The sequence below is a fragment of the Leptopilina boulardi genome, unplaced genomic scaffold (genome assembly GCF_019393585.1).
Source record: "Leptopilina boulardi isolate dan_hultmark-lab unplaced genomic scaffold, ZJU_Lbou_2.1 LbouV2_5, whole genome shotgun sequence".
NCBI lineage: Eukaryota > Metazoa > Arthropoda > Insecta > Hymenoptera > Figitidae > Leptopilina > Leptopilina boulardi.
This window is the reverse complement of record NW_026137994.1, coordinates 212,791-227,236: the sequence shown is the minus strand read 5'-3', so window position 1 is coordinate 227,236 and position 14,446 is coordinate 212,791. Positions and strand designations below refer to the sequence as shown.

The following is a 14,446-nucleotide window of genomic DNA, read 5'->3' as shown; positions in this document are numbered from 1 at the left end:
AAAAATTTCTTTTTTTTTATGTATTCAATTAAAAGTCAATATATTTAAATAGAGTGCCATTGAGGATAGATTTTTTTTTTGCCACTCTTTTATTAATTATTAATAATATTCCACATATCATCAATAAATTTAATTTGTTAACGGAACATTAGTTAAAAAGAATTGAAATTATTATTTTGCTTTTTTCACAGACAAATGTCATATATGATAATTGGAATTTATGCCTTTAAATATATAATTTTCTAGCAAATAAAAATTAGTGATATTATTCTCCTTTTTTTTTTAATAAATGTCACATTGTTAAATTATTATGATTTAAGAAGAAAAAAATAATTTTTTTTTTGATAATTAGACAGTAAAAGCAAAATGTATTTTTTCTTTCGAATTTTATTTATTTTTCTATTATTGTTATGTGTCCAAATAATAAATTCATTGGACAATGATGCAAACTTGGAAGTTAATAATTGTCCGCAAATGGAGGTAAAAAAAATTTCTTCTTTCTATATATAAATAACAAAAATCCCATAAGTAATGAGTTTCAAAAAAATTTGATCAATTTTCTAAAAATTCTTCCACCATATTCAATCCGACTTTAGGAATTTTGAAAAATTAACACCAAATTCATAATAAGCAACTCCAATAACCCACGAGTAACGATTTTTAAACGAATTTGAGCAAATTTTTAAATTTTTGGTCGCCATTTTGGATTCGCCATTTTGAATTTTGAAAAACTAACACCAAATTCGTAATCAGCGACCCCAATAACCCACGAGTAACGATTTTTAAACAAATTTGAGCAAATTTTTAAATTTTTGGTCGCCATTTTGGATCCGCCATTTTGAATTTTGAAAAACTAACATCAGATTCGTAATCAGCGACCCTAAAAACCCCAAGTAACAAGTTTCAAGCAAAACTGATCAATTTTTAAATTTTTTCCGTCGCCATTAAGGATCCGCCATTTTGAATTTTGAAAAACTAACATCAGATTCGTAATCAGCGACCCCAATAACCCACGAGTAACGATTTTTAAACGAATTTTCGCAAATTTTTAAATTTTTGGTCGCCATTTTGGATCCGACATTTTGAATTTTGAAAAACTAACATCAGATTCGTAATCAGCGACCCCAATAACCCACGAGTAACGATTTTTAAACGAATTTGAGCAAATTTTTAAATTTTTGGTCGCCATTTTGGATCCGCCATTTTGAATTTTGAAAAACTAACATCAGATTCATAATCAGCGATTAAATTCTATTTAATTCTATTTGCAGCCGAATATGACAAATCTAATTAATCCAAATGATCCCCGATGTTTGAATTTCAATATAAATGATGTGGAATCAGTATTTAATAGATATCCACTGGAGGAAGTATATAATTTAACAAATCCCAATTTGGTAATAATTATGGCCGACAATTCAAGTGATGCTGTAAATTTGGCAAAATTTTTATCCAATAATAACAAATTGCTACCACATAAATACCATAATAAAACAAAGTTTTGGCATAAATTAAATTCCACTGAATATGAATTTATAGTGAAAAATTTTCAAGCCTATGAGAATCAAAATAAATCAATGACATTTATTGTCTATCCAAGGAATATAGATGATAAATTTCTAGCTGCAAAATTAGTAGCGGAGAGTGTAAGTCAAGTCGAAACTGTTCAATTAATATTGACATTGCCCCATTTTGCTGATGAGAAATTAGACGTTCGTGTACGTCGAATTTTTGAATTTGCTGGAGATATGTTGAAAAATGTCAAAAAATACAGGGGTAGCTACTGTTTGGTTGTCACAAATAATGGGGAGGATGAGAGTATTGCAAAGGATATAGGGCAGATGAATAAAGGAGAAAGGATTTATGAGAAATTGGAGCCGAAAATCAAGGTGGTAAAGGAGATTCAGGAAATTGGTGGAAGAATTAGGAGAAACGTTGAAAAAATTAGGAGAAAAAAAAGGATTGAAGAAAGCAGTGGAGTGATCCAGGAAGCTAGTGAAACGAGCCTAGAAGCTGATGAAAAACTTCAATTCAACGAAGGGATTAAGGAAACTAGCGGGAAGAGTCTAAAAACTGATGAAGAACTTAAATTCAACGAAGGGATTGAGGAAACTAATGGAAAGAAACCAAAAACTGATGAAGAACTTCAATTCAACGAAGGGATTAATGAAACTAGCGGAAAGAGCCTAAAACCTGATGAAGAACTTAAATCCAATGAAACCATCAAGGAAACTAGCGAAACGAACCTAAAAATTAACGGAGACCTTCAATCCAATGAAATGACCAAGGAAACTAATGAACAGAATCCAAAAGTTAATGAAGAACCTGTGGAATTTTTCAAAAAAATTAAAGAACCTAACGACAAGATCAATATCAATATTCGAAAACTCTACATTGATCTAATTAACAAATACGCCAACAATGGAAATACCAGTAGTAAATATTTAGCAAAAATGATCAATGAACAGAATATAATTATCGGAGAATTTACATCAACAGGACAGAGGAAATTAATAAATCATCTTTATAACATGGAACGATTATCAGCCAATATTTATGATCATGAAAGTCGCCTGCATCAATTTTTGGAATGTTCTTCCAATTCAATTAATAAAAAATTAAATTCACCAATACGATCACTAATTTCACGAATTCACTCCAAATTAACCGATAATGAATCCAATTTAACAACACTAACATCCGTATTCACTGTCACTAAAAATTTCAACATAGCCAACAAAAGTTTATCAACATTTTTTAATTGTATTCACAATAATATGAATATATTTCTAAAAAAATGCTCCGATAAATTAGCTCATGATCTCAAACCCCTTGAAATTGATCTTGTTGATTTTATCGAAATTAACGATTTATTTTCCACATTATGTTGGTTAGAGAAACTTTTCATTGTCATTGAAATCGAACACAATAATATACCAATAAAGTGGATTACAATTGTGGAGAATTTTTTACAGCAATTAAAATATCCTACAAATTGGTATTGGAATTTACAGAGGATTTTCAATGATATCGAACCTAAGAGAGATTCATTGTCATTAGATGAAATTGATATACAACTTGATAACCTAATTAGAGAAATAACAATTAATGGAAATTATAATTTTTCATTTATGATAAATGCTATTAGAATTGTTAGAGATGATTTAAGAAAGAAGCCTATTAAAATCTCGTGCCATCGAGAATCAATTGTTAAATTACAAGTCACTGGAGAATTATTGAGATTCAGTGAAATTCTAAATGCTACATCAGACTGTCAAGATTACAAGATATTGGAAATATTTGCTCTTGAAAAAATTATCATCGATCAGGATTTAATTGCAATTGGAGAGGAAATTCTTGTTTCAATATTTGCACCAATTTGGGAAGTTGTGATGAATAGAAGAATTATTTTGGATGGAGCTTCACGAAATTTGACAAATGATGATTACATGGTGAGTGGAAATTAGTTTACTGATGTAATTATTGGAAAACAATTAATTATTCTATTGATAAAATTATTGCAAAATAATTAAGTTACTAATACAATAATTGGCAAGTAATTTAATAATTTATTAATATAATTGTTGGGAAATAATTAATTATTTTACTGATATAATTATTGGATAGTAATTAATTATTTTACTGATACAATTATTAGCAAGTAATTAATTAGATTATAGATGTAATTATTGCAAAATAATTAATTAGATTATTGATATAATTATTGCAAAATAATTAATTAATTTACAAATATAATTATTAGCGAGTAATTAATTATATTATACAATATAGTTGGGAAATAATTAATTCTTTACTTCTATAATTATTGACAAGTAATTAAATAATTTATTGATATAATTGTTGGGAAATACTTAATTACCTTACTGATATAATTACTGGAAAGTAATTTATTAGTTTACTGATATAATTGTTGGAATATAATTAATTAGTTTAATCCATATAATTATAAGAAAGTATTTGATTAGTTTACTGATATAATTGTTGGAAAGTAATTAATGATTATACTGATATAATTATTGGAATGTAATTAATTACTTTACTGATAGAATTATTGGCAAATAATTAAATAATTTATTGAAATAATTATTGGAATATCATTAATTATTTTACTGATATAATTTTGGGGAAATAATTAATTACCCTACTGATATAATTACTGAAAAGTAATTAAATAGTTTACTGATATAATTGTTGGAATATAATTAATTACTTTACTGATATAATTATTGGAATATAATTGATTACTGTACTGATATAATTATTGGAATATAATTGATTACTGTACTGATATAATTATTGGAATATAATTAATTAGCTTCCCAATATAATATTAGGATATAATTAATTACTTTACTGATATAATTAATAGAAAAAAATGAATAAAAAATTATTTTCAGACACCCAAAGGGAAAAACGGTAACACTCATACAAATCGAAATGGAATTCACGGATTAGCCGGTTTCCCAGGTGGACCAGCTGGTTCCTTCTATGGTATAGCGGAAAAAATCATCGGCCAGGAAAATTTAACAATTTCCCTAAACGGCGGTAATGGAAGTAATGGCCAAAATGGCGGTGATGGTGCTAATGGAGAAGATGGCGAGACACCAAGTGCATCATACATTCATTCAATGTTTAATTATTATCACTGTAATTGGTTGAATAATTATCAAGTTAATTATCGTGTTAATCATTCATCGTTTCTAAAACATTACATACCTCTATTTTCAACAAATGGAATTGCATTCAGTTATCGTAGTAAATGTTACATTCACGGATTAAATGGATTCCCAGGTGGAAATGGTGGTAACGGTGGTGTAATTGGTAAAGGAGGTTCTGCAGGTGATTTTCATATTTATCCCCTCGATATTAATAAACTTCCAATAATTGTGATGGCAAAAAATGGTAGCGATGGGAAATATGGAATTGGTGGTAGAAAGGGTTTAGGTGGTTCAACGCGGATGGTTACAATTTACAATGAGAATTATTTTGAACATAAGATTGAAAATAATGAAACGTGTGAACGTGCAAATTGGGGTAAAGACGGTAGGGATAATTACAGTATTTTGGGTAGTAAAATAAAGAAGGAGTCGGAGATTAAGCAAACTTTTGCACAGACTGTGAATCTTTATAAAAGATATATATTGACGATGGGTGAGAAGTATGAAAAATTATACAGGCAGATAATTGGTAAGAGGGAAATTATTGAGAGTTATGATACTTTTGCATTGGTAAACGAACTTATCGATTTGGAGTATTATTATTTTCGTATTAATAAAAAGAATGCGACACTTTTTATGTATAGATCGTGGAAGGAGAGATTGATTTACTATTCTTGGCATCGGAAGGAAGGTGAGAGAACGGAGGATTATACTGCATTGCTTCGTAATTTGGATAGAATGATTTCCGAAAAGATACAAAGACTGGAGACTAATAGTAATGAACGTTCTGTATTTATGCTCAAGGATTATTTGGCACAGTGTAATAAAATGGGAGAATATTTACATAATGCAAGAACGGTTGTTAGAATTAAGATGATTAATAGTAATTTCATTAGGGATTATGATGATAAAGTGAAAGAGGCACAGGAGATTATTCAAGAAAAATTGCAAAAGGATATACAGCAAATGAATTCAAATTTAAAAGGTGAGACAGAAATGCTTTTGAGAAAAATAGCGAGTCTCACTGAAAGAGAGAGGAAAAATAGTGAAGCACTGGAGAAAAAATCGATAGCAATGGATGGTAGAATAGTAGCAAAAAGTGTAAACGAAATATTTGAATTAATAAATTCCGTTCTTGGTTTTATAAATCCAGCTTTAGCGACAATTGGTAGAAAAATTTCAGCCGCTGGATCAATTGTACAAAATTTTATTGATGAAACTGCTGATTCAAGTATTGTCGAAGTTGCAATTCCAAATGTCGTGGATAGATCGAGGGAATTTTTTGACAATTGGGTTGATATGAAATATGAAATTGAGAAAATATCATTGGAAAATAGTTTGGAAATGATTGAGGAAAAGAAACGTGAACTTCGTGAAAATGGTGATGATGTAAAACCGCTGGACAGTGTTGCATCATCAATAATTGAATTAAAGGATGAAAAAATTTTAGGTAATGATGTAATGAAATTATTGGATGATAAATTAATAAAAGAGGAATCATTGTGGAAAAAATTGAATGTGAATAAAAAATTTATTTACAATGGTGCATTAAAGGCAATTGAACAAATAAGAACGTTTACGCGTATGAAACAAATGTTAGGTGATCTTAGTGATAAATTCGAAGACGTGAAGAATAAACGTCAAATGAAGGAAATTAGTGATAAAATTCATAACGCATTTGAAAAAACGATTAATTTACGTAATTTCAAAGAAGATATTTATATGAAAATGATACCATTGATTGAGAAAATAAGAGACGATACCGATATTAATGGAAAATATTCTGAATCATCGATTGCATATTTAGATTTTAAAAAATTTCAAATGAAAGAATATTTTCAGGAAATATTGGAACAACTTGAATTGTTTATTAAACAATTTAAACTTGAATCATTATTTGCGACAACAATGAAAAATATGCATGATGTTATTGATATGGTATTGAGTACCTATGAAAGAATACAAGAATATGTTGATACGATGAAAAAAGCAAATTACGAAAGAGATCTCTCCCTTGCGCCATTTGATGTCACCTATATCAAAAATACTGAATTAAGTCTACAATTAGCAAAAATGATTAACATTATCTATGCAAATAATGTTTTAGATAATTACAATAAATGGATATCAAGTTTTCGACAATATATTTTTCCATTTGCTGATAATTTTATTGTTCATGATTCATCATTCATTGAATTGAGAGGAATATTTCCAAAAGCTGAAGAGGCAAGTAAAATTTTACATCTTCTTGGTGAGAAATTATCACGTAAACGTGCGGAATTTAATGAATTTGAAAAAACAAATAATGCCAAATTTGGTTATAATTTACCACCATTTTATGTTTGGGAGAATAATTCTAATCAAAATGAAATACAACAAATTCTTGAGGGTAAAACAATTAATTTATATGCCGATATAATAGAACATAAAATTTTGAATGCTGTTAAATTTCGTGATATTTGGTTACGTCTTCGTTTAATTGATTCAACATTGAGTGATGAAGAATTAAGAAATGATATAAAAGGTTTTTCATTTAAATTAACACACTTGGGTGATTCATATTATAGATGTGACAATGAAGTTTATTTAATTTCATCAAATTCTCATTTATTTGAAAATGTTTATAATTCATTGGATGAAAATGATGATGAAGAAAATGAATTTCATGAAGACGATGATAATAATTTAAATGAAAAACAAAAAGGTGATTATTTATTGAGTCCATATGCAACGTGGAAAATTGAATTAATAAGTCGTGATGTTGATAAAAATTTTGATAATCTAAGAAAATATCATTCGAAAATAAATATTGAATTAGTTGGATTTGGTCGTTACACAGATCGTCATTTAGATATTTGTCAAAGTAATTTAACAAAGTACTACGAAAAAGTTTGGTAGTAATTTAAATATTTAATTATAATCATTTTGATATAATCTAATTAAATAATAATTGTAAATCACGAAAATAAATATTCTTTGTAAGTAAAAAATAAATCTCTTATTAAATTAATTCTTTTGTTCATTAAAACCATTGACAATTTCTTTTATGAAGGAAAACAAAATTCCTTTTGCATTTTATAATCGTAAAATAATTGATATATATGTAAATTTTCGAAAAAAAACAGTTGCGAACAATTGTCAATGATTATTGTTCACGAATTCTTTTTAACATATGGAATTATTTAGTTGATATAAATTCATGAATTCATCAGCCGGAACGGCAGTAATTATTTTAAACGAATATTATTTATATATAAATGAGAAAAAATGGAAAAATTTGTTCCCTTGCTGCTTATAGTTGTAAATTTATTAAAAATATCAAGGGGAGATTTATTTTCGTTTAGTAATTCATGTCGTGAATTAGATAAGGTAAGTTTTTAAATCATTGAAAGGAAATAATTATTTACTATACTGATATAATTATTATAATATAAATAATTAGTTTACTGATATAATTATTGGAATATAATTAATTACTTTTCTGATATAATTATTGAAATATAAATAATTAGTTTTACTCATATAATAGTTGACAAAAAAATTAATTAATTTACTGATATAATTATTGAAATATAAATAATTAGTTTTACTCATATAATTATTGAAAAGTAATTAATTAGTTTACCATATAATTATTGTAATATAATTAATTAATGTACTGATACAATTATTGGAAAGTAATTAATTAGATAATTAATATAATTGTTGGGAAATAATTAATTAATTTACTAATATAATTATTGAAAAGTAATTAATTAGTATTGCAATTTAATGAGTTAACTCATATAATTATTGGAATACATTTATTTCATATATTAATTTCTTTATATTCATATTATTATATTAAATAATTAATTAAGAATTAATTAAATACTTAAATAAATAATTATTATTCCAGAGCAATTATACAGATAGTGAAAAATTATCCGAATGCAATGATCTCCTCGATGATTCTAATGGGAAAATTTACAATAATCTAAAAATGCTACACGAAATTTACGAATTAAAAATTAACGTATTAATTCTAATTATAGCCGACGACATGAATGATGGTATAAAATTAGCTCGATTTCTCTCCTATCAAAGTGGAATGCAACGAAAAATAAAACGTGAAAATATTTCCAATGATCAGTTAAAAATTTTCGATTTCCTACTAAATAATATTCATCTCTATGAAAATCCCCAATTTCCAAATTTGACATTTTTTGTCTATCCTCGACAAACGAGTGACGATAATTTAGCAATTATTCTCGCCAATTCAATAATAACAATGGCAAAAAGTGTGAAAATTATTTTAACATCAAATACCACACAATTACAAATTCATCAAACATTTAACGTTGCTGGAAAATTTTTACGAAATCCAGAAAATTATAAACAAAGTATCATTTTTCTGGCGGTAAGTAATAAAAGGAGGGAATCGATAAATCAAATCAAGAATCATGGAATTCATGAATTTTTAGAAATTGTACAAACATACTTGAATATAGAAACAAGTGGAAGAAAATTGGCTAAAATAATAATCACCAAGGGGAATATTATCATTAGCAATAAATTAGATTTTCAAAAAATCATATCAGTTCTAAATAATTTGAAACAAATTCCAATGAGACATTATGATTTTGAAAATAGACAAACGTTGCATTTATCATGTTTATTTGAATTAGCAAATGGGGAATTAAAATCAATGCTAAATTCCCTGGAGGAAAAATTGACGCACCAAGTAATTAGGGAACAAAAAACACTAAGTGGAATATTGACATTAGCGGAGAAATTAAATAATCTATTTCTATTCATAGATTCAGTTCTCGATTGTACCAAAAGTGTGAATATTCAAATATTAAATACCTGCTTTCAAAATTTTAGTAATCAATTAGAAACAAATGGATTCAAAGAAATTCAACACATTATTCCAAAAAGTAGTTACTATCTCTCGTTACTTTGTAACATTAATCAACGATCATTGATGATTTTACCAAAAATTGATTTCACCATAAATCCACAAAATTGGATCTATTTAAAAAATTACGAAACAAGAAGAGTTAACAATTGGTATCAAAATTTAGTTTCGATTTTTAATAACGTTCATCAAATGAAAAAGAATGATATTTCGGAGAGTTTAAAAAAACTCTCAAATCAATTAATTAATTACAATTTTGGGATATTTGAAAATTCAGCAAAAATTGCATTGAAAACAATAAAGGCAAATTCAATTAAAATGGAAGCAACTTATCAATTGGAACGTGTTGAAAATAATGTTGTTAAATTACAAGTTAGGGGGAAATTTTTACGACTCAGTCATATAATGAATAATATACAGAAACACAAAATTCTCGAACTATTTGCATTGGAAAAAATAATTATTGATTGTGATTTAATTGATAATTCGAATGATGGTTTAAATGTTTTTATATTTGCACCAATTTGGGAAATTGTACGAAATCGAAGTATTATTTTGGATGGAGTTTCTGGAAATCGAATAAGGGGTAATTTGGTAAGTTGTTTTTTGGGGAAATAGTTATACGTATCTTTTGGGCTTAATTAATTAAATTAGTTTAATAAATTATAATTACATCCAATTAATTAAAACACTAACTAAAATTAGGTTAATAATAATTACACCGAATTATTATTATTATTATTATTAAAATTAAAATAATAAATTTTAGGTTATGATATTCAATTTTAGGTTATTTTATAAATTTATAACTTTATATATCTTTATACTATCAAAGATATAATCACTCAATGCCTCAAACGTTTTTTTATATTTTGCTTCACACCATAATTATTGGTTTTTTTGCTTATTTTTATATTTATTATTCATCATTAATATAAAACAAACCTTTTGTAACGGCCCGTTACATTTTCTGACATCTTCTTCCGTTTGCATATCTGAAACAACAAAAAATGAAACTATTATTATTATTAAAATAATAAATTTTAGGTTATGTTATTATCAATTTTATGATTAATTTATTGGTTACATGAATGGGATTTATTATTATTGTTAAAATATATTTTTTTTTATATTCATTATTCATCATTAATATAAAACAAACTTTTTGTAACGGTTCGTTACTTTTTCTGATATCCTCTCTTCCAGCTGCATCTGAAACAAAAAAAAAAGAAATTATTATTATTTTTATTATAACCATGCTCTAGTAAATAGTTAGTTTCTAGTGAAAATTGAAAGTTACTATAAAGTCACCATTTTTTACTAGAACAGGGTGCGGTAGTTGACCTCTTCCAAATCAGGAAAAACAGAATTTTTCTGAATAATTATCGTTTTTCTCTGTTTCAGGAACAAAAAGCAAAAAACGGAAATAAAATAACAAATCGAAATGGAATAAACGGTGTGGCAGGTGTTACAGGTGGAGTTGGCGGTACATTTTTTGGTCTAGCGGAAAAAATAATTAACTCTGATAATTTAAAATTATCACTTAACGGTGGCGATGGTTCAAATGGACAAGATGGCGGCGATGCAGCCAATGGTGACGATGGTGAAACACCAACAAGTCATTTTTTAATAGAAAATTTAAATCGTCATCGTTGTGCCTGGCCACGTTATAATTCATTTATTTATCCCATAGAGAGTTCTAATAATGAAAAATATTACATACCACTGATTGGTCCAATGATTCAATTAAAATACAAACGTGAGTGTTATATTTTTGGTTTAGATGGTTATCCAGGTGGTGATGGTGGACACGGTGGTTTATGGGGAAAGGGAGGAAGTGCAGGTGTTTATAAACTTTATCAATTGAATAATTCCAATGAATTATTGGGACTTAATTTCTCAATGATTAGGGGAAAAAATGGTAAAGGTGGTTTGGGTGGTAGAGGAGGTAGAGGTGGTTGTACAAGGAAGGTGACATTTCGAAATTTGAATTTTTTTGATTATTCGCTGATGGAAAATGAAACCAATGAATGTGCCATGGATGGAAGAATAGGTTTTCAAAATGCAAGTACTTTGGGAAAAAAACTCACTCCCGGACATAGAATTTTACAGAGTTATGGAGAAACGGCAAATCTTTATAAACGATACATTTTGGAAGAGATGAAAAATGAGAATTACATGGAACTGTATAAAAAAGTTATAAGCAATGATAAAATTCTTCAGGAGTATGATACTTTGACGTTAGTTGATGAATTTGTTGATTTGGAGGAGTACTACTACAAAAGTGTTAATAAAACATCAACACTATTTTTCTACGAGTCTTGGAAGAAGCGTCTGGATCATTATTCGACAAATCGAAAATTCAATGAAGAAACTGATGAATACAGTGAAGTTCTGCGAAGTCTACAAAATACAGTCTCCAGAAAGATAAATCATTTAAAAAATCACCATTTTCTTATATTCCTTATTTCTGATTATTTACTACAAAGTCAACAGCAGGTGCAACATTTGCATAATGCTAAAACTGTTGTATTTATCAAAAATGCAAATAAAAAATATACTGACGAGTATGATGATAAAATTGAAGAGGCACAGAGGATAATTCAAGAGGAATTGCAGGCTAATTTGACACAAAGCAATGATGAATTATCAGGGGAGATTGAAATGCTTTTGAGAAAAATATCACGTCTCGCAGAGATGGAGGCAAAAAATGCCGAGGAATTGGTACGTAAATCCCAGTCAATGCAAGAAAAAGCTGTAATTAAGACATTTAATGAAATTTTCAGTCTACTGAATACCGGATTAGGAATTATAAATCCAGCATTAGCGACAATTGGTACAAAAATAAGTGCCGCTGGTTCGATTCTACAGAATTTTATCGATGACACAGCCGATAGAAATATTGTTGATGTAATAATACCAAGTATGGTTGATAAATCGAGAAAATTTTTTGACAATTGGATTGATATGAAGAGGGAATTTAAAAAATTGACAATTACTGAAAATATTGAATTAGTTCGAAATAGTCGAATGAATTTATCAGCTAGGGGAAAAAATGTGGAACCATTGGAAAAAGTTGAAAAATCCTTTGAAGAATTAAGAGAACAAATGGAGAGAAATTCCATAAAAGGTGATGTGATAACAAATATAAATGATGAAATTCAAAAGGAGGAGAATATTTGGCAAAAATTGAATAGAAACAAAATATACACCGATTCTCTAATGGTACTAAAACATCTTAAAACTTACACGAGAATGAAACAAATGCTCGGTGATTTGGTGACAAAATGTCAGGATTTAAAAAATCCACAAAAAATTGATGGTATCAGTAATGAAATAGAAAAAGCATTTATTAAAACTCGTAAATTACGAAATTTTAAAGAAGAAGTTTTTATAAAAATGCTACCATTGTTAAAAAAAATTCGCGATACAACAAATACAGAAAATTTACGTTCAGTGAAATTTCTTGATTTTAAAAATTTTCAAATGCAACAATATTTTAATGATGTTTTCAATCAAATTCAATTTTATGCCTCTGATTTTAAAATGGAAAGATATTTTGAAAAAACATTGAAAAAAATGCAATCCGTAGTGAATATGATATTAAGTACATATAAAAGAATTGAGGAATATGTGACGGCAATGAGAAATGCTGATTATGAAAAAGATCTTAATTTAGCGCCATTTGATATTACCTATGTTAAAAATTCAAAATTAAGTATGTCATTGGCTAAAATGTTACAAAAAACATATGCAAATATTGTATTAGATGATTATAATAAATGGATGAAAAATTTTAAACAATATATATTTCCATTTGCTGATGAATTTTTGGAAATTTATGAATCATTTATACCTGAGGTTGATGATTTAATAATTCGTGCACAAGACGCTGGTGAACGTCTTGAATTATATGGAATGAAAATTAATAGAAAACGTGCTGAATTAAGTGAATTTCAAAATACAGTAATGACAATGTTTGGCTATAGTTTACCACCATTTCATATTTGGAATAATTATCAACATAAAATAAAAATTAATTCACTATTGAAAGGGGAAAAAATAACAATTCATGCAAATATAAGTGAACATAAAAATTTAAATGCTGTTAAATTTAGTGATATTTGGTTACGTTTTGATATTATTAACAGAAATATTACAAAAATAAATGAATTAAAACATGATTTACAGGGTTTTGCTATTATTATTGAACATCATGGTGATTCGTATTATCGTTGTGATGAGAGAATTTTTTTAATTAAATCAAATAATCATCGTATTGAAAAAATTTTAAACGATGAAAAATTACAACTTTATGATGATAATTTTTATATGAAAATAATGCCAATTGAAAAAATTAAAAGTGATTGTATATTGAGTCCATATGCAACGTGGTCATTTCAAATTATAAGTCGTGATATTGATAAAAATTTTACAATATTTGAAAAATATAAATCAAAAATTAATATTGAATTAGTTGGTTTAGGACAGTATAGTGATAAAAATTTAAATGTTTGTCAAAGTAATTTAGGTAAATATTATGAAAATGAAATGTAATTAGATAGTAAATTATAGGTTATGGTGGGAAATTAATCAATATATCGATTATATTCGATATATCGAATTGTACATCTATATATCGATTATCTTCGATACATCGAATCGTATATCGATATATCGATTATTTTCGATACATCGATTATTTTCGATACATCGATTATTTTAGATACATCCAATCGTACATCGATATATCGATTATTTTCAATACATCGAATCGTATATCGATATATCGAATCGTATATCAATATATCGATTATTTTCGACATATATCGATTACTTTTTGATATATCGATTATTTTCGACATAT

At 27.1% G+C, this 14,446-nt stretch overlaps 2 protein-coding genes across 2 annotated transcripts; both read left to right on the top strand.

The window, feature by feature from the left end:
- Window positions 1-314: 314 nt before the first annotated feature.
- LOC127289736 (uncharacterized) lies at window positions 315-7,689 on the top strand. Its single transcript, XM_051317849.1, has 3 exons — window positions 315-480; window positions 1,272-3,452; window positions 4,419-7,689. The coding sequence occupies exons 1-3, from the start codon at window positions 367-369 to the stop codon at window positions 7,575-7,577; spliced, it is 5,454 nt and encodes a 1,817-aa protein (XP_051173806.1). The 5' UTR covers window positions 315-366; the 3' UTR covers window positions 7,578-7,689.
- A 241-nt stretch (window positions 7,690-7,930) lies between these two features.
- LOC127289680 (uncharacterized) lies at window positions 7,931-14,136 on the top strand. Its single transcript, XM_051317769.1, has 3 exons — window positions 7,931-8,048; window positions 8,578-10,173; window positions 10,984-14,136. Exons 1-3 carry the CDS (start codon window positions 7,947-7,949, stop codon window positions 14,134-14,136), a joined length of 4,851 nt encoding a protein of 1,616 aa, XP_051173726.1. The 5' UTR covers window positions 7,931-7,946.
- Window positions 14,137-14,446: the final 310 nt, after the last annotated feature.